Raw genomic sequence first — 19,193 nt, 5'->3', positions numbered from 1 at the left:
TTTATTTCTCACAAATCCTTGTTCTAATCAGCCCACTCTTTTTGTTTTTACACATCTGAAAAAGACCAAATCAAGACCTACCCTTTTAATTTGACCCATTTATTTCATTGTTTGTGCTTTAATTTTTGTTTTAAAACATTAGTTTAAAAATAGAGAGATGTATGCTTTATTTTACTTTTTTTTAATGATCACTTCCTCCCCTTATTCCCTCTAGAGCTCACCGGGCTGCACCCCTTTTATCTGAATGTAATTGCATGAATGACAAATGTTGTGTTTATAAATGGTAGGAAAAATTCTTCTGGGGCTATTTCAACTAAACAGATTTCATAGGAAAATTAATCTTCAGATGACAGAAAGGTGGACGCAATATGCTGTAGATTCTTGGCAAACGTTCAGCTGAACCCCACCCCAAATTTTCTGGACAACAGTGCCTACTTTAAGGTAGAAAATATTTTTTCCTAACTTTTAGATACAGTTTGAGGCTTAAGGAAACCAAACGGACTTTGACTTCTGGAAAAGGTTACTGCAGCTGAAATCCAGTTTGGAGTGTAGTCAGCTGTTTTAGCTTGGATGATGAATGGCATTGGTAATGTGTAATGTACATTCAAGGTCTTCATGAGGTCTGAGAGCGCTGCACTTTGCAAAAGCATACTATGCAAGTGCAAAGAACAGAAGCAGGTAGCATCAGAGCTGCAGGGCAGTGATCATCTTCAGTTGTGCCCGTGATTGGATGCGTGTGAGACTGTGTGGCTCCAAGCTGCTTTGAAGCTTCATAGAGATTTAATTAGGCATTATGTATTCAAACATGTGCCTATGCATTCTGTTAGACTCGCCAGAGGCAACATGCCTTTTAGAATGGCAGGGTTTCTGTACTGTTAGAGATGAATGGCAGTAATTATAATCATCCCTGTTATAATTATAAGAAAGCATCACTCACAAGGACCTTCTCTCACTTGTTGAGTCCTTCAGTGTCATTTCTTGGGCTTTCAGTCTTTTTATCTCTATCGCTTTGTCTCCCCTTATCTTTTTTCCTTCCCCTCTTCATTTATTCCTTTGTTGCATCCATGTGATGAATGGCAAGCAAATGAAGAATGTGTTAAGTAGCTTATTTTGAATGATTGTATCTTAAGGGAACTGACACTTCATCTATTTCTTTATGTCTGTCTCTTACCTGTCCTCTTCTAGCCCTAATTTTTATCATCCAACCTGTGAATAACTGAATCATCTGCCACCTTTTTTCTCTTTCAGCCCGTTGTCAGGCGGTGCAAGCAGAGAGTGTGACAGTCCTGGAAGGAGGCACGGCACACATCTCCTGCCACCTGCAAAACTACGATGGCTCCATTGTGGTGATCCAGAATCCCCGTCGGCAGACACTCTTCTTCAATGGCACACGAGGTGTGTAGCTGTAGTGGTTGTCTCCATTGGCAAACCCAATCCATCTGTGTCCATGCCCTTTGTGACACATTCATGGACCATCACCAACTCTATTTTTTTTAACTTCGCCTGTCCAACAGCTGAGCAAACAAATAAGAGCTGAGGGGCCTCTTGTGTTGAACATATTTTACTGTAACAACATGTGGTTATGAATCTTCTGACACTCAAGGTGTATATTTGTATAAACCCCTTTTGTAATTTAAGCTAAACTTTATTTATATTGATTTATGTTTACGTTTTATATGACATTTTTTGTTGGACCAGACGAAAAAGAAGAAGAGTAAAGAAAAGAAGGGATGTTAGAGCAAGGGGGGTAAGGGCACAAAAGAAAAGGGGGGCGGGCAAGGGGGGGGGGGGGTAAGGAAATAGGAGGATGATTATAGAAGGGAGGGTAGAATCATAAAGCAACAAGTTGCTGGAAGTTTATAATCATTACTGTCAGGTGTAAATGTTAGTCTAAAAGGGGCGGGGCCTGTCCACACACACACTCAAATGTTACAAATATACATGTTGGCTCCAAAAATCTTCACATACAAACGCATCAACATCTACAGTTCACACGCACACACTTATGCATACAAACCAACCAACACATGTAAAGCATTTCATTCAGTCACGCATACTATTTGTGCAAAGCTGACACCTGTGCTCAAGTAAGTGTTTATGTTCTGCTGGGATGGATGATGGAACCAAATTTTAAGCTACGTTCGCACTGCCCTCAGCAATGTTTGTTCAAGCGGCCAATTCAAATAAAACATTGATGTAAATGCACATAAATATATGTTTCGGGCTTCCTTTGTTAAAACTATTGCATTTACACGTGGCAACAGAAGTTTCTAAGTCAGTTTTCAGGCTCCACGTACGAAACGCATGATCATTAAATTCACATTGAAAGTTAAGCCAAGTCTTACTTTGACAACTCAGGGACTTGGATTTGGTAATGACATCCTTTTTAATTCATGTAAGTGCCAACCTTTTAAAAATGTATCATGGAGGAAAAAAATAATAATTGCATTTTGTGCCCAGTCTAAATAATATGACACCAATTCTTTCATATATCGGAATAGAACTGTGAAACAAAAAGCCTGGAGTACGATTCACAAGATTTTCACCACTTGGACATTTTGCAGCAAGCCTCTTCCAATTGTGGGTGGTGAACAATGGGCTCGTGACAGACAAAAATGCACTTTTAGCGTGTTCTATGATGCACGTCACATGCCCTGTGAACATAGCACCACATTTTACAAAATTTGTGAAACATAAAAGGTTTTTTCTTTGAAGCTGTTATACATAAAAGTCAGATAGCCAGCAAGTTACCGTCTGCTCCTGCAATGCAGCTGCTGCTAGTGTTTGGAGCTTGCAGCCTAATCCACCGATAAACATATTGATGAGATCAGAACTTATTATGGTCCTCATTAAAGTACATTTTCTGCTATATTTTTTAAGGGCAGCTTTATAAAAACTTTAATTGTAACCAAAACTATAAGGTAAGCTGATTTTATTTAGTACCTTGAGGCAGGAAAACACTACATGTGTTTTTTTTATTTCTAATTAAGAACAAGGGCAGCATGCCACCTTAGTCAAATTCTCTGCTAGCGCTGCTAGGAAACCTTTGAGGGAAAGAACAGGGATCAAGGACTTGCCTTTGAAACTTGTGTGGATGCTTAATTGTTGCAAAAAATAGCTTTGTGGTTTATAGCGCTGCAGTAGATTATTCACTCGATAATCAATATGATAAGATATTAGTTTGAGTTTAAGGCAATGCAATCAAGCTGTTTGTGTATCGTCAAAGAGGAGGGCTTGGTCATCTTTCAGTGTGTCTTAAATGTGCAAGACAGCAATCAAAATGTATACAACTGAGTGGAACCTCATGCACACACAAACATGAAAAATGCATGACAATTGATGAATTATTAAAAAAAAGTGGAACAAAACAGCATTTCTACCTTTTTAAAACTCCTTTTTCTTCCCAGCGAGCTTTGCATCTTGTTATTCACAAAAGTTCAACAGAGTTTGGTACAGATGTGTGGGAATTTCGTTGGCAAGAGGGATTAGTGATTCTCCTGGAGGTGCCACCTGCTACTTTCTGCATCCTAATGAAGCGAACAATGGAGATTATGCACAGCTTTATTTTTATATGTGGAAACAGATTTTGCCTCAATAACAGAGTTAGTTGAGTTTATTTATAAAGCACCAATTTGCAACTGAAGTTGCCTCAAGGCACTGCACAGAGTGCAAGAAAAACATCAAAACAAAGCAAAAAGTAACATTTTTAAAGATTGTTTTGTATACAGTTTGATTAATCTCATTCCTTTCCACACGTAGCTGTCATAAAAGCGTTCTGTCGACAGTCTGTCTATGTAACCTACAAATTATATCAGAGAAAATGTAATATCCCACACTAAGACTATGGTCATACATGCCAAAATGCCACAGTTGCATTTAGCATTTAGTACCAAAATGCAAGTTTTTCAGCAAATTCGGCAGCTGGCTGCATGGCAGCATTTGTGATCAGAAGGCAGCAATCACGTTTTTACATCCCACACGAGGGCCATGGTGGTCTTCAGAAAAAGTTACAATTTTACGGCAACCAGATGATTTTTCAGTGGCCGCCTGTGCACATTTTGAGGTCACGAGGTGGCAGTCTAGTGATAGGCAGGTGGCAGGAAGGCCACCCTCCAGCCACCCATTGCCACCGCTGTGGCAATGGGTGGCCCACTGCTGTCCCACTACCACCGTCCGATTTTTAGAAATTGTACAGTAGCAGCGCGGACACTCGACGAGGGCTGTTGACGTCAATCTGTGGGTCCTGCATATAATTAGGGAGACGTCATTGAGTGGTGCTATTATCATGGAGTTGATGGCACCACAGCGACTCAGAGAACTGGGTTTTTACGACTTGCAGTTGAAGAATGAGAACAATGTCCTACTTATCTTGCTGCATAAGAAGGGCATAGGAGGAATCTGAGTTCAGATTGACGAGTGGTGTAGAATCCCCCGCTTTCATATACTGCTGGGCGGCTGGCAGTTGCTGGCACTTGAAATGGACGGCGGCTGTCCAAAGACATTTACTCATCATCCAATCAGAACTGCTGCTGCTGGCCAGTATCCGGCTGCCACTGCCCAGCTGTCACCTGATTTTGTAATGACATCATCCTTGCCTGACTGACGGCCGCCAGACTGCTTCCGCCTCCGTTCATGACCATGCGAATGATGTACAAGAAATCGGCCAGCGGCATGAAATCTTGTCGATTCTGCCTATGCCTCCTTATCGCATGTGGCACTTGTATTTGAGACCGTTGTATAAACGGCAAAAGGGCAGACACAGACAGAATATGCCTTTAAAAAGGTAAAAAAAAAAACTTCTTGCAGAACAAGACAATGCAACCTTTGTCAGTGCTGCAGTAGCAAATACAATTATTCTAATAGAATCCTAAAACACTTATAATTAATGAGAAATGCAGACTTATAAAAAGTAAAACTGGAATTACACAAAGTTTATTTAATGAACCAATTAAATGTCTGTTACTGAATTGCAGTTGTCTTTGCAAAACAAACAGGACTCCAATCTACAAGGGCTTTTACCAACCATAGAACACAAAGTTCATAGTAGCCCTGAAGTGATCTCCCACTGGTGGGTACAGAGGAAACACCACACCCCTGCTATCCCTACAGCTGATTATTCTGTAAACTCCTCATTTTTATTTGTTTTAGGACTTGTGCATAAAAGCATGAACCCATTAGAATTTTTTCATAATAGTCAGAGAATTTAATTCCTCCTTAACCCTGTTCAGCCTTAATCTCCTGCAGGGTCTCAGGTAACACTTTGAAACAGTTGAAATAAAAATTCAGTTGAAATGACCCTAATTGCCAGTTTAATGCAAGCTGAGGATCCAGAAATGCATCTGGAGTTTGAACTTATGGTCGTAGCCCAGAATCTCACCTATGACCTCAGGGCGAGCTTCTTGTTACATTTTTCTTACTTTTTTTTAAGTAGATTAAAGCGTCTTTCTAGCATTTGAAATGCCAGTTAATTTCTAGGAAAAGTATGCAAAAGCCCGTGTTAGTGTCAAGGTTGCAGATTACGGCTAATACTCTCACTGGCATTCCGGTTCAACCTTAATATGATGAAAACATGAAAGGAAAGTTGTTGCAGGGATTTTTCATCATGAGCTTCCTTGAAGGTAACAAGTGCTCACACTATTCAAGAACATCCACTCCTTTGAAAAAAACACATAAAAAAGGAAGATGAGTTCATCATCCATCCAAACATCTGTGTTTTTGATGCTTATGGACAATTCTTTAAACAAGAATAGTTCTTTTAATGTGGCTAAGATATTTGAGAAATAAGAATAAATTACTTTAAATTGTTCATATTTTATTGACAGTTTTAAATAATATGCCTTTGTTTACAGAATTTTTATACAGGAACATACAGGCACAAAAATTTATTTAGTCAGCTATCAATTAAAAAAGGTGAGAGAGGCCTGTGGTTCTTAACTATGAGAGACAAAATAAATTTTAAAAAAAATCTAGAAAATCACATAGTTTGATTTTTTTTTTTCTTAAATAACTTCCTTGCAAATTATGGTGGAAAATAAGTATTTGGTTACCTACAAACAATTAAGATTTCTGGCTCTCACTGACCTGTATCTTCTTGGGCGTCAGTTTAGCTCAGGCGGGAGAGCAGGTTGTCCAACAACGAAGTATTGGCGGATCAATCCCTGCTCTCCCCAGCCAGCTGTCGCCCCCGGAGCATGGCTAGCCTGCACTTCACTGCTCCCCCCATTGTGGGATAAATAAAGTATCAATTATTATTATTATTTCTTCTGTAAAAGGATCCTCTGTCCTCCACTCGTTACCTCTATTAATAGTAGAGGTTTGAGCTTGTTACCTACATAAAAGAGATCTGTCCACAACCTCAAACAGTCGCACTTCAATCTCTACTATAGCCAAGACCAAAGAGCTGGATACCATAAACAAAATTGACCTGCACGATGCTGGTAAGACTGAATCAGCAATAGGTTAAACAGCTTATGTCAAAACGATCACAAGAACGATGAGCAAAAATCCCAGAACCACACGGGGGACCTAGTGAAGGATCTGCAGAGAGCTGGACCAAAGTAACAAAGGCTACCATCAGTAACACATTACGCCGCCAGTGACTTAAATCCTGCAGTGCCAGACGTGTGCCTCTGCTGAAGCCAGGACATGTGCGGGCCTGTCTAAAGTTTACTAGAAAGCATCTAGATGACTTAGAAGAGGATTGGGAGATTTTTTTATGGTCAGATAAAACCAAAATAGAACTACTCATAATGTTTGGAGGAGACAGAATGCTGTATCCAAAGTACACTTTGCCTACTGTAAAGCAGGGGGGTGGAAACATCATGGTTTGGGGCTGTTTTTCAGCAAAAGGACTGAGACGACTGATCCGTGTAAAGGAAAGAATGAATGCGGCCACATATCATCAGATTTTGAGTGAAAATCTTCCCTCAGCAAGGGCATTGAAGATGAATCATGGCTGGGTTTTTTAGCATGACAACGATCCAAACACACTGCCCAGATAACAAAGGAGTGGTTTCAGGAAGCATATCAGGGTGCTTAAGTGGCCTAGCCAGTCTCCAGATCTCAACCCCAAAGAAAATCTTTGGATTTAGTTGAAAGTCCGTGTTGCCCAGCGACAGCCCCAAAACAGCACTGCTCTAGAGGAGATCTGCATGGAGGAATGGGCCAAAATACCAGCAACTTTGTGAAGACGAAAATGTTTGACTGCTGGCATTGCCAACTATGAGTATATAACAACAAGTATGGAGTTGAAGTTTTGTAATTAACCAAATACTTATTTTCCACCATAATCTACAGATAAATTATTTAAAAATTACATATTAGACAATGTAATTTTCAGGATTTTTTTTTCTTATTTTGTCTTCCATGCTTAAAGTATACCTATAATGAAAATTACAGACCTCTTTCATATTTTTAAGTGGGAGAACTTGCACGAATGGTGGCTGACTAAATACTTTTTGCCCCATTGTATATCTTTACTTTTTTTTGTACAAAGAGATGTTGCCTTTTTACAAAATCAATAACAAGTTTTCTGGACAAAATCCAGCACAACAAAACACTTCCCATTTAAATTTTTTTACAACAGTATGCAAATACTTTTGCTTCACAGACTTTCTCCTTCATTTGTCAGTCTCTTCCGTTGTTGCTTTCAGGGTAGAAAATCTTACTTTCAGCTCTCCTCCGAAATTTTATCAGATCAGCACAACTGTAGGTTCCATTAAGTGTTTAAACAGAACTGCCTTGTCTGCTCCCCCATGAAGCATCGACTTTCACCCTTCGAAAAGCGTGGCGGAGATTAATCAGAACGTGGAGCAAGCGGGTGTGTGAAAGGAGTTTGGGAAGCCAAGAATGAAAGGGGAGATCAGGAAGACTATAGAGGAGGAGAAACAAGGGAAAGTTAGAAAAGAAGAAAATGGAAAAAATAAAAATATGAGCAGAATGATTAGGACTTTTTGTACATATGAGATGACTTCCTATAAAGCAACAAAATCCGTCATCATGGACAATTTATGAGAGTAGAAATTCCATTTTTTCCTCAATCTCTCCTCCTATCTTTCTATTCCATTCCCTGTTTGCTGGCCATCCGCCAACCAGATCACAAATTTAGGCCTTTTTTCTGCTCGACCAGTGCACACTTAGCTGTCTAAACACGGCTGCTGCAGGAGGCACCGGGAATTAGGTTGAATGTTTTGCAAACAAACAACCGGTCAGGGTTGTGTTTTATGAGACGATGGGGACAGTTAGCTCAAACAGAGCCAAGGAGCTAACCAAATGGACCACTTTTATTGCCAGTGGTTCCTTCCTCCAGTCCTCCCACCACTGTCAGCTTGAAAGGCCATGTCACACAGCCACACATGGTTGACAATTGGTCATATGTAAATACATTTGGAAAATACAATTTGTTCTTTATGTGAAATGTTCACAGATGTGTCACGAGTGAACCATGTTAAAACCATGGAAGAAATAAGAATAAAAAGAACACCTAAATTAATGTAGTACATGGACCTTGCATGTTTATTGCACTATTTTTATGCAACTAATTAATCATTTGTGCGTCAATTACATGATTTTAACGTGATATGTGCGCTGTGTATGCGTTAATAATGTTATACATAGGTGCTATATTAGTGAAAAGTCTGTTTTACATACATAGACATCCGTGGAATGGTCGAGGAAAGCCACAAATTTGTCTATGAGTCTTGTAAAAATCCCACACAATTGCGTAAAAGATTTACGTAATAATTGTGAATAATCTACATTAAAAAATTCTCAACTGACTACAAATTTTAATCATTGATGGACATCTGCACACATCGACGAATGACGAACGAAAGAAATACGTATAAATTATGTATGTCACGCATGTATCACAAAGGTACGACATTTCATACGTGTAAAATGTGCAAAAAGTGGCTCTGTGACATGGCCTTAGTCAGCATGCAAGGGAAGCTGACTTTACACAAGAGCAGAAGCCTTAGATTTGTCATTTGCTCTGCAAATGTAAAGAGTAAAATACTTGTCAGTCTGTTAAGATTAGCAGTCTACAAAGCACTCCCTGCCTTTCAGTCAAAGGTAACATTTGAGGTGAGGTTAAAACAGTGTGGCGGTGTACTCTCTGGAGGAGTGGACTTCCTCCATCTGTTCAGACCATTCTCTTATACTCCCCTGGATTTTTGTCTGTTCGTATTATTCGATCCTGGCTGCCACATTATGTAGTAATATTAGTCCATTTCTTTCATTTGCTCTCCACCCACACTCTCTCTGGGACACACTTACACATGTACTCACACTGATAAGGACAATTCAGAGTGGCCAGGTGCTACATCAGGAAAGTGCCTGTTTTTATTTTTTTTAGTTATCTCATTGTGAGTTGATTCACAGGAAAAAAGAGGGTGGAAGAACAAAACACAGCTGGAAAATGAGGGAGGTTTCATGGCCAAGTCAATACAAAAGCCGCCTCCTAGGTATTTGTGTGAATCTATTGACATCGAGCCATAGACTGTTATTAGAATTATTTGTTATTATCAGCAGTTTTCTCCACATTGATTATAACATTTCTTTAGTGACAAAAGTAAAATTGCAGCATGCTCATTTTTCCCTTTCAGTCTTCAGTCATTGTACTTCATTGTGCGAATGAGATAAGCTAAATTGCAGCTCAAACTAGGGGTCCAGATTGACTACAATTGCTGCATTTTGAAATCTCTGAATAGAAGTGTTCAACTATGGCATTTAGACAGTCTGTTGTGGACTCAAAAGAGCCAATGTACTCCTCACAGTGAAAAATAGGAAGCTGATTAAAAAAAAAAGGAACAATAAAAATCCAGACCCTAATTTAAAACAGGGTTATAGAATAAATAAAATAAAAGAATGGATGAATACAACTGCTTTAGAGTAGTTGAATAACATCATGGGAAACTGAACAACACGAGATGAGAGGACCGTCGCTTTTACTTTGATCAATCCCTGTTCAGCCCTGAGCCCTGCACTCTGTAAAATTTCTCATACCAAATGAAGTTGAAATTTAGGGCAGCAAATAATTGGGGGTCCTCAATAAACAAACCCAACTTCTCTCACTTTTATTTTTTCAGAGTTCTTCACATGGCTGACATAAAAAATATGTTATAGTTTTAAGCCTGGTGTAAGACGGAAGGCAGACACTAAACTCTCCACTAAAAATGTTACACAGCTCTATGAATGACCTACTTGGATGAAAATCGGGTTTTTGGTGTTTTCTAACATGTTTTTGTTGCATTTTTCCTAAGATGAGGGACCAGAGGCGGAGCCAGAACATTTTACATGTGGGGCAGAAGACTTTGAAAGGGTAGCAAATGAAAACAGCAGATTGGAAGGTCATTTCTTAAAAGGAGATGATCAAAAATACATATTCCAAGCAATTTTATTATTCATATTTTTGAAGCAGCAGATTTTTTTGCTGAGGTGCTATAACCCCCCCCCCCCCCCACACACACACACACACACACAGCTCCATCCCTGTGAGGGACGTATATTAAGAAAATTTTGCTCAACATCACATCTCTGCATATTCTTTCATATAAGTTGTCGTGAATCTGGAGCAGATGAAAAAATGCAGTTTGAAAAAGATTTGAAATTGTTGCGTTGAAAATAATTTGGGCGGGCCACAAGCTGCCTGCTTGGAGGAGGGGGGGGGGGGGGGGGGTAATCCCACCCACAACTCAGAGGTGAATTTTTAATAAACTACTGCCAGAAACTATGTTCTAGAAGACAACACAGGTTTTAAATTTTAGCTTTAAATTACATAATCATAATTAAAAGACCACTGGGAATGTTTTAAAATAGCTCAAAAGATGATTGGTATTGGGTTTTAATGCTAATGCATGTGCCTATTTAAATGATTAAAGACTTACAAAGTACTGGTTGCAAACATTTATATCATAAGAATTACCAATTTTAGTAATGTGACATGTTTCTTGCAACTATATTTGACCAGGCTCTCTGTGACTGCATCAACTCACAGATCCAAACTTGGCCAGAGTAGATATGTAATCATAAACACCAGTGTCCATTTACCTCCATGTCTTCCTGCCATTAATTGACAATGCTACATAATATCTTGGGTTTTCTTCTGACATCTGAACTTGATTACTGACAGACCAAATCACAGGTGTGGTTTTGTGGTCACTATCTTTTTCCGTGGTTAAAGAAGAAAAGAAAAAACTGTGGATAAGTGCTTGTGTTTACTCTGGAACTAGTCCAGGAATGTTAACACTACTGTCATGCTACTCCAGCAAAACCAAAGAATTCAAATGAATTGGCAGTCAATTAGAACTGAATAAAAAGTTGGACACAAAACATAAGACTCTGAGGTTGTTGCTATCAGATGAAGGGTAATCCAGGTCTTTGTGGCTTCAAGCACATACCACATGTTGACTGAAAATAGGTTTAAAATACTGCCAATATAAAAAAAACTGAGTTCTTGTGTTCAGTGTCATTCTGAACAATAAATGAAAAAAAAAAGGAATTTATAAAATATTAACAATCTCCTCTGTTAAATGTGAACGAAGGGAGTTCCAGCTGTTCCTGCTGCAGAAGAGAATGCATCCTGCTGAGTCAGAGTTTGTAACCAACTCAAAGAACACTTCTCATTTGAGCCAAAATAATAAAAGTGAAATGCTGCCAATGAAATGTTAAGACAAGCTTTAGAAAAGATGACATTTAATATTGAGGTGTTTTTTTTTACATGAACGACTGTGCATTTCTGGTTAGTTTTACTTAAACGTTTTTTTTTCTTTAAACAACAAAGTCTGTCGAACTCAGCCTCACTTCTCTTGCAATTGTTCCTTTAATCTTTCACAGATTTAACTTTGTTTCTGTTCAATCCCTTCTCTTTTTTTTATCCTCATCCATCTGCAGCACTGAAGGAGGACCGCTTCCAGATGGTGCTCTTCACGCCACACTTAATGCGCATCTCGCTGACCAACGTGAGCGTGTCTGATGAGGGGGGCTACTACTGCCAGCTCTACACAGAGTCCACGCACCACCACGTGGCAACACTGTCAGTCCTGGTGCCACCCGAGACTCCCACTGTGGAGGTGAAGCAGGAGGCGGTGGAGGGCGGCCAGGCGGAGCTCACCTGCATGTCGCCGCGCAGCAAACCAGCAGCCACTCTGCGCTGGATGCGTAATGGACGGGAGATACCAGGTACAAGGACATGTCTGACAGATGGACGGATGGATGGTTGGATGATTATGAGCGATAAATGGAAAAGTTAATGGGATGATGTAGGGGAAGCGAAGTGGAATGGTTGGGTGATGCCACAGATTGAGTGCTGAATAAAGGAATAAATGGATGTGTGATCGATGGGTTGATAGAGTGAATGGCAGATGGATGGGTGCAGGTAAAGATAAATGGTTGGGTGGATTAATGGGTGGAGAGAATAAGGATCTGGGTGATTGGTCTGCAAAAATGGCTCCTCCTATTTCCTCCATCTTGTTCATTGATCCGTGGGATGTAGATTACTGTGAGATCTGAACACCAAGACTTTCTGTCTTCTCATTCTTTCAAGATGATGAAGCTTTCAACTTTAGTGTTCATTTTATTAGTGCATGCCTCAATTTATCTTTCTTTTTTCACCCAGCTACAGTATATTCATTTAATAAAAAGGTGCATATAGTCAGTCAGTTTACAAATAGTAATTCTTTAAAGGCCACGTCACACATACACTATGTACATTTTGCGCATATTTTACAAATGAAAATTGGTCATACGTGAATATACGAAGAAAATGTTAGAAAAGTCGTGGTCAGTACATGAAATTTTCAGATGTATCACAATGAATTATGTTAAAACTACGGAAGATGTACGAATAAACCATGCAAAGAACATATAAAATAACGTAGATCATGAACTGTGCAAGATTATTGCACTGTTTATATGCAAGCCGGTTCAAGTCCTGGCTGGGGGACCTGAAAAAGAATAACCAATGCTAGACCTTTCTGAGTGGAGTTTGCATGTTCTCCCCGTGCATGCCTGGGTTTTCTCTGGGGACTCCGGCTTCCTCCCACCATCCAAAAACATGCTTCATAGGTTGATTGGTTACTCTATATTGTTCCTAGGTGTGAATGTGAGTGTGTATGGGGTGTGTGAATGCGTCAGACTGGCGACCTGTCCAGGGTGTACCCTGCCTCTGCCCACAAGGGGCCGGCTCTTAAGATGAAGTAACTGCATTTCTAAAGACTTAAATGTTACCGGACGAGTTAGCATGATCCTAATGAAGGATAATTTGTTATAAATCATTTCTTGGCAAACAGTGCCGGAGGTTTCAACCACATGGACATCATGAAAGAAAATAATTCCCCAAGTTGCTTCGTTAGGCCTTCACTGCAGCTGTTGTTTGTTTTCTGCCTTTAATTTTAGCAAATAAAGTGCTGCTTCATCATATGGAAACTGAGTGACTAACTCAGCTAGAGCTGCATTCTCTTGTCATATTTAAAAAAAAAAAATACACTATTTTTTTACGCTTTGCTCGCCTTTATTGCTCTTATATGCAGTGATTTGTCAACCTATCAGTATGCTGCATTTGCAGTAAATCATGGTGCACTTAACTTTTGATATCTTATGTTCTGCTTTACTTCCATAAACTTGATTAACCAGTTGTAGAAATGAGCTGCAAGGCTTAATTTTTTTATTATAGTTCTTTGCTCTTGGTTGTTTTGTTTTTACTTTTTTTTCCCAATACATCCTTTTCCAGGGTTTTTCTTTTTGTCAATCTGGAACAAAATTACTCCTATCTAGTTTCTATTGCTCCTTTAAAACAGAACTATGTTCTGTTATGTTCTTTTTCATTGTGTTTTAATTTTTATTCTCCAAACTTGATGTTTTATGCAAATCCAAATTTCACCTGTTTTTTTTTAGCACAGTTTTCATTTTAATACAATGTTTGTATTAGCTGTACATTCCTTGTTGTCAATGACTGAGTATTGCACTAATCAGAGATCACTCTTTAAATTTCATTGCACATAGGAAAATGTAAAAAGTAAAACACTTATCTATGTAAAACTCCGTCCGCTTAAAATTTCCAGCAGTTGGATAATTATTTTTGTCTACAATTTATCTACAATCTAAATATTTTTAGTGTAATTTTCTAACCATCTTATCGCAATTTTTTTACATTTTTGCGAATCTGCAATTTTGAATATAAAAAAACTACTGAAACAGTACTGTGCTTGTTTCCAACTCAAATCATCTGTTGTTTTTATGCATATTTTTTATTTTGCTGCTTTTTTTGTTTGTAACCTTGGTCTTTCATAAATAAAGCTTCCCTTTTGCTGATTAAAGGGGTACATTTGTTAAAAATAAAAGGTAATGTTTGGTACATAGTTGAAAAACGGCTAAAAGCCACTGTTAGACATTACTTTTTGTTTTTTGCGAAAGCCAAATAATTCAAATTTGTTCAGTATCTGCACTACTGTCTGAATATTTTAAAGACTTAGTTTCACAAACTGTCAAGTCTAAGAATATGAAGGCTTAGCCGATATATACTTTGAATATTTCTGCCAATCTCTCTTGGCGTCTATTTCAGCCTCTTGAAGAAATGGTATTTAATTCAACCCTTAATTATTTCATCTTCTATCTTTCCCTACATGTTTGGGTCTAGAAATTCTATGAGCCATCCATCAGTCCATTACCTTGATCTATCCTGTCTGTAATTCGCTGACTCTTTTGGTTTCTCAGTTATCAGGGAGTGTCCTTCAATAATAGATCTGAGATCTGTCTTTTCGTAGCCTTCAGCCTGTTTAACCCAAAAAAATGTATTGAGTACTATTCTGTTAAATCTATTTCTTTACAGTGTTTGGGTTTTAGTTAAAATCTTTCTTGATTCACTGAGGAAAAAAACAACCAAAAATAACAAATGAAGGAGCAAAGGTGAATTATGAAAAACCTTTTTTTTACTGAAACCGTTGACTACATTTTAAATTAAAACTTTTTATTTTTATTTTGTTGTTCCTCCAAATATGAAGAATAATTTAACAGACTGAAATAATAAATCAGTTCTGTAGGACATGATCAAAAGTTTTGTGCTGATTAAACCTCATGCCAGCCTTGATCTCAGTTTCCTTCCTTTTTATTTTGATTTCTGACACCTTGTGCCTCTTTCATCCTTTTGTCTCTCTTGCTGGCTGTCAGGAGGCACCTGTCTCATCATTCTGTCACTCCCCCTCTGTCCTCCCCATCACTTCTCTCAACCTTTTATCTGATTCCTGTTTCTTTCCTTGTGTCTTGGAATATTGCCGCTGACAAATACACGGTCTTCATCTGCCCAGTTTTAGGTTGCAAAAAGGCTTCAGAAGTGCGGATTCTGTATTTCACGACTGTCTTTCATTCACTGCTCTGTCTTCCCGCTTCTTTACCCCTCCTCCACTGCCTTTTGGGTCTGAAATAAACGAACTGTGACACTGAAGGTTAGAGGAAGATTCCAGCAGATATGGGAAGCATTTTTTAATTAAGACACTATCTTTCTGCAGTACGCGTACTTTTAAGTCTGAGATTAGGTCAGCTTTCATTTGCTTGTTGGAAGTAAGTGAAAACTAAGTGCGACATAAGTAATATTGTATTCTGCCTAAACAAGCACAAACCTTGGCTACGTGACCGTGTCAAGTCCTGTTAGCTTTGCCCAGTGTGTCCTCCTCCCTCAATCTGTGTTTCCTCCTCCCCTCCTCTAGCATCTTTTTTGTTTTTCACTTTCATCTTGCTCTGCTCTATTATGATCTCCTTTTATGTCCCCCCCTTCAAACGCACACACAGCCACACTGTAACAGACATCAAATCCTTCATATGTTGCATCTTTATCTCCCCCCAGTCCCTTTCTCCTTCCCCTTATTCTCTTGCTGTGACATCTTGCTCCTCCCATGTCTGCCTCAGTTAAAATCTCAATTGAGTTATGCATATTCGCTCTTTTATCCTTCAGTCACTTCTTAAGTCGTCCTTTTCTTTTGCGCCCACAAACACAAAACACACAGTTGATTTGCTATCTCAAAACAAACTTGTCTGCTGCTCATAATTGCTGCGTAACATGGATGCAAATTGCATTCTTTCATTCTGTTCTCTGCTGCCTGTCTACCCCTCCTAAGATGCCCAGTGAAGACCTAAAAGGTTAATTCAACTGTCACTAACTTGTCTTTCAGCACACTTTTTGCTGTCCCCCTCTGTGTTCTTGGCTAACAGTCTCTTCCCAGCTGCCTTTTTTCCTTCCTTGCTCCGTAGGTGTGATATCTCAACTGAAATAAAAAAAAAATAAAAAAGGAAATATAGGATGTTGGCTGATCGCATTACCTCCTCCTTCTGTTCTTTCTACCTGCCTCCAGGTGATGTGTCCCAGCAGGAGAATGGGAAGACGTTCAGTGTGTTCAGCACCATTCGCATTCCAGTGGAAAGGAAGGACAATGGAGCAGCACTAAATTGTGAAGCAACCCACCCGGCACTGAACGACCAGAAGAAGATCCGACATTATCGCCTAGATGTGTATTGTAAGATTCCTCTAAATTACTTTATTTAAACTTTTTTATACCACTCTTCATCATCATAATCATAGTTGAAAACAAACTTTATTCTAAGGTTTGAGTCTCATAATAAGTTGATGTTCAGGACCTTAATAGAGAGACTGCGAGAAAACAGCTTAAATAATTCCATAAATAAATTAAATCTGACTTGAAAAAAGATGACAAAATGACAACAAGTAAACAAAAAGGTGACAAGACAGAGAAAAAAGCCTGTTTCTTGCTCCCACTGACTTTAGATGAAAACTGGATCGAGTGAGTGTGACGTCACCCGTAGCAAATGGCTTACTTCCAGTTTCACCAAAAATTCAGACAATTCAGTTGCCATTTTTTGGAACTAGAAATATTTAGTTAGCAGGGATTGGGCCAAGTCAGTCTGGGTCAACATTTCTTTGGCATCACCTGGGGTCACTCTGTCAAGTTCTCAAATATAGTCAATGGTTGCTTCTCAGTTTCGCATTAGTTCTTTCATGGTTTACTTTATGTTTTTCATGTTTAAGAGCAGCAGTTCAGTTTGTACTGCATTTGTCATGTACTTTTTCTCTGAATGTTTCAAATTTCTGCCACATCTGCCCCCCACCTCCTTCATTTGGGTCGTCCAAAGCCAAATTTACATGGTACTTAGTCACGTGTGGATCTGCCCAGTGTGAGAGCTGCTGTCATTACAGACTAATTCATGCCCGGACTGGTGTTCTGCATAAACCCTCCAGCCAGGCTAAGGTCCTGGCCTGGGGTTTAAGCATCTTAGTAATTTCAGCTGGAAAGAAAGCTTGTCAGATCACTCTGTGTGATCTGAGAAACGCTTAGGGAAAGCTTAATATTTTTTAGCTTATTTCCTTGGAGCACTAATAAAATAATGTTTTATATCAAAGGAAAATGCATACAAATAGAAAGTGTAGTTTAAATACATCATGGTAAAAAAAAACTGTTAATATTAAAAATTTTATCAAGAAGCTAAATGTGTTGTACAAAAACAGCTCTATATTTAGATACTTTGATCTTAAAAATGTCAAACATGTTTAATCTATATTCCTTTGTAAACACTTGAAAGACTCTGAAAGGTTCATTCATCTTGTTCAGATGTAATTCTGTCAGCTTTAATATCTTATGTTTAATATTCCTGCCTATTTTATTTGACATGGGAGAGAAAACTGCCATGACTTGCTCTCATTTCACCCGAGTTAATTTTTAATAATGCTATTCTTGTTTATGTTGTTTCTAGAAAGTGGCTGCTCCGTTTTGGATCCGTTTGGATTCCTGGTGTTGAAACATTTTAATACTATATTTATGTTCCACAGAGACAGATGGTAGGAGCATTTCACCTACAGTGTTACTGTGATGCTTCCACAAAACCAATATTAGATTAATCAGTTTGTTCTTTTCTCCTATCGGCATCCCTGCCAGTTCAGCATGATTCTTATCCTGCAATATGTCTATAATTCTCCATATTCAAACACTCCACAGGCATATATAAATATTTACTGTTGTAGATATGATTCATATTCAGTAAGCACGCCTGTATTGCTCTTTGAGTACAGTTAATTTGTACATAAATGTTTGTTGATAGATTAGAACGATTAATATTCATACGTTTGATGATTTGCATGCTGCTGGTTCCTCCAGCCACAGAAATTGGAACAATGGCCAACCTCCAAGGTGGATTTGGCATCCCATCGCTCCGTTGCTGAAGTTGGAGCTATACATCAACTGCGAGCTGTAGGCAGCTTATGATAACAGGTGTCTTAACCGCAAGATTGTCAGCTGGTTGCCTTGGAAACGAGTGTTAAAGATTCCTTCTTGTGTCACTTTTGATTTGCTCCTTCTTTTTGTTCTTCTGTCGTGTTCATCCTTCTTTTTTTTTAAAGTTGAAATCTGTGACAACAGACCCCTGGAGGAGTCGATCATCCATCAGAATCTTTTGTCCACAGCGCTATTCTTGGGTCATTTCTGTTTTCAAATGAATTTCAAATGGATTTTTCTATCGACTGTCGTCTTTACACCATTATGTACTTGGACCTATCATACTAAAAAGCTTAATATCCACACATGGAGGCCAGGAAGTAAAGAAAAATCTGTCTGAACTTTCTATTTTAATTGTTACCTGTCATGAATGCTCCAGTTACTGTCTGTGTGATAGCTGCCGTCCACTAGAACAGCTTTGTAGATCATCTTGGCAGTCTCCTATCTTTCTTTCTAGAACATGGTCCCCCTGTGCTCATCATATGTGTCAGAACTTTGTTGCATTCTTTTCTCTGATCCATTGATTTGACTTCAAACCTCTTCATAGACCTCATTTATATAAAGCTGGCAACAAGTCAGCCTCATTGTTATTCGCTACAGCCTCACAACCAACCTGCTTACTTTGTTCATGCACTTTCTCCTCGCGTTGAACCTGCATTCAGACATGTAATAAATGCTTCCCTTGCCTTTGGCACTTTTCCAGTTGCATTCAAAGAGGCTACGGTTACAGCTTTGCCAATCTGAACCTGACCAGGGATCCATTGACCAGTTTTGCTTCTTCAATTCTTATATGGTTATTAAAATGAGGGTTGGAAGCGTGACCCAAATTTCTTTTGCACATTACACCCAGTTCATTGTGTATTTAAGAGACGCCACACTTCACTATTAATAACAGAGGCCCTAAAGGCAGAAAAATGG

The 19,193-nt window shown here is 38.8% G+C and overlaps 1 protein-coding gene and 1 long non-coding RNA gene across 13 annotated transcripts in view; one reads left to right on the top strand and one right to left on the bottom strand.

Annotated features, from left to right (window-relative positions):
- The window catches only part of cadm4 (cell adhesion molecule 4), a 189,640-nt gene that overhangs the window by 153,134 nt on the left and 17,313 nt on the right, over nt 1-19,193 (top strand). For all 12 annotated transcript variants that reach the window (XR_013648402.1, XM_011485610.4, XM_078933627.1 and 9 more), the window contains 3 exons: nt 1,249-1,395; nt 11,893-12,180; nt 16,344-16,505. Coding sequence is in view for 11 of the 12 variants with exons in the window: in XM_011485610.4 (XP_011483912.1) it covers nt 1,249-1,395; nt 11,893-12,180; nt 16,344-16,505 (597 nt within the window). In the remaining variant the exon portion in view is untranslated. The remainder of the gene's footprint in view (nt 1-1,248; nt 1,396-11,892; nt 12,181-16,343; nt 16,506-19,193) is intronic.
- Nucleotides 15,287-18,263, bottom strand: LOC144984610 (uncharacterized). The gene is made up of 3 exons (XR_013648405.1): nt 18,126-18,263; nt 16,153-16,256; nt 15,287-15,426 (listed from the first exon to the last, which is right to left on the bottom strand). It is a non-coding gene; the product is annotated as an uncharacterized LOC144984610 (long non-coding RNA).

Source organism: Oryzias latipes, chromosome 16 (assembly GCF_053564925.1).
Source record: "Oryzias latipes strain Hd-rR chromosome 16, Olatipes_Hd-rR_3.1".
Lineage (NCBI taxonomy): Eukaryota > Metazoa > Chordata > Actinopteri > Beloniformes > Adrianichthyidae > Oryzias > Oryzias latipes.
The sequence above is the reverse complement of the archived record's forward strand: the minus strand, read 5'-3'. Positions and strand labels throughout refer to the sequence as shown.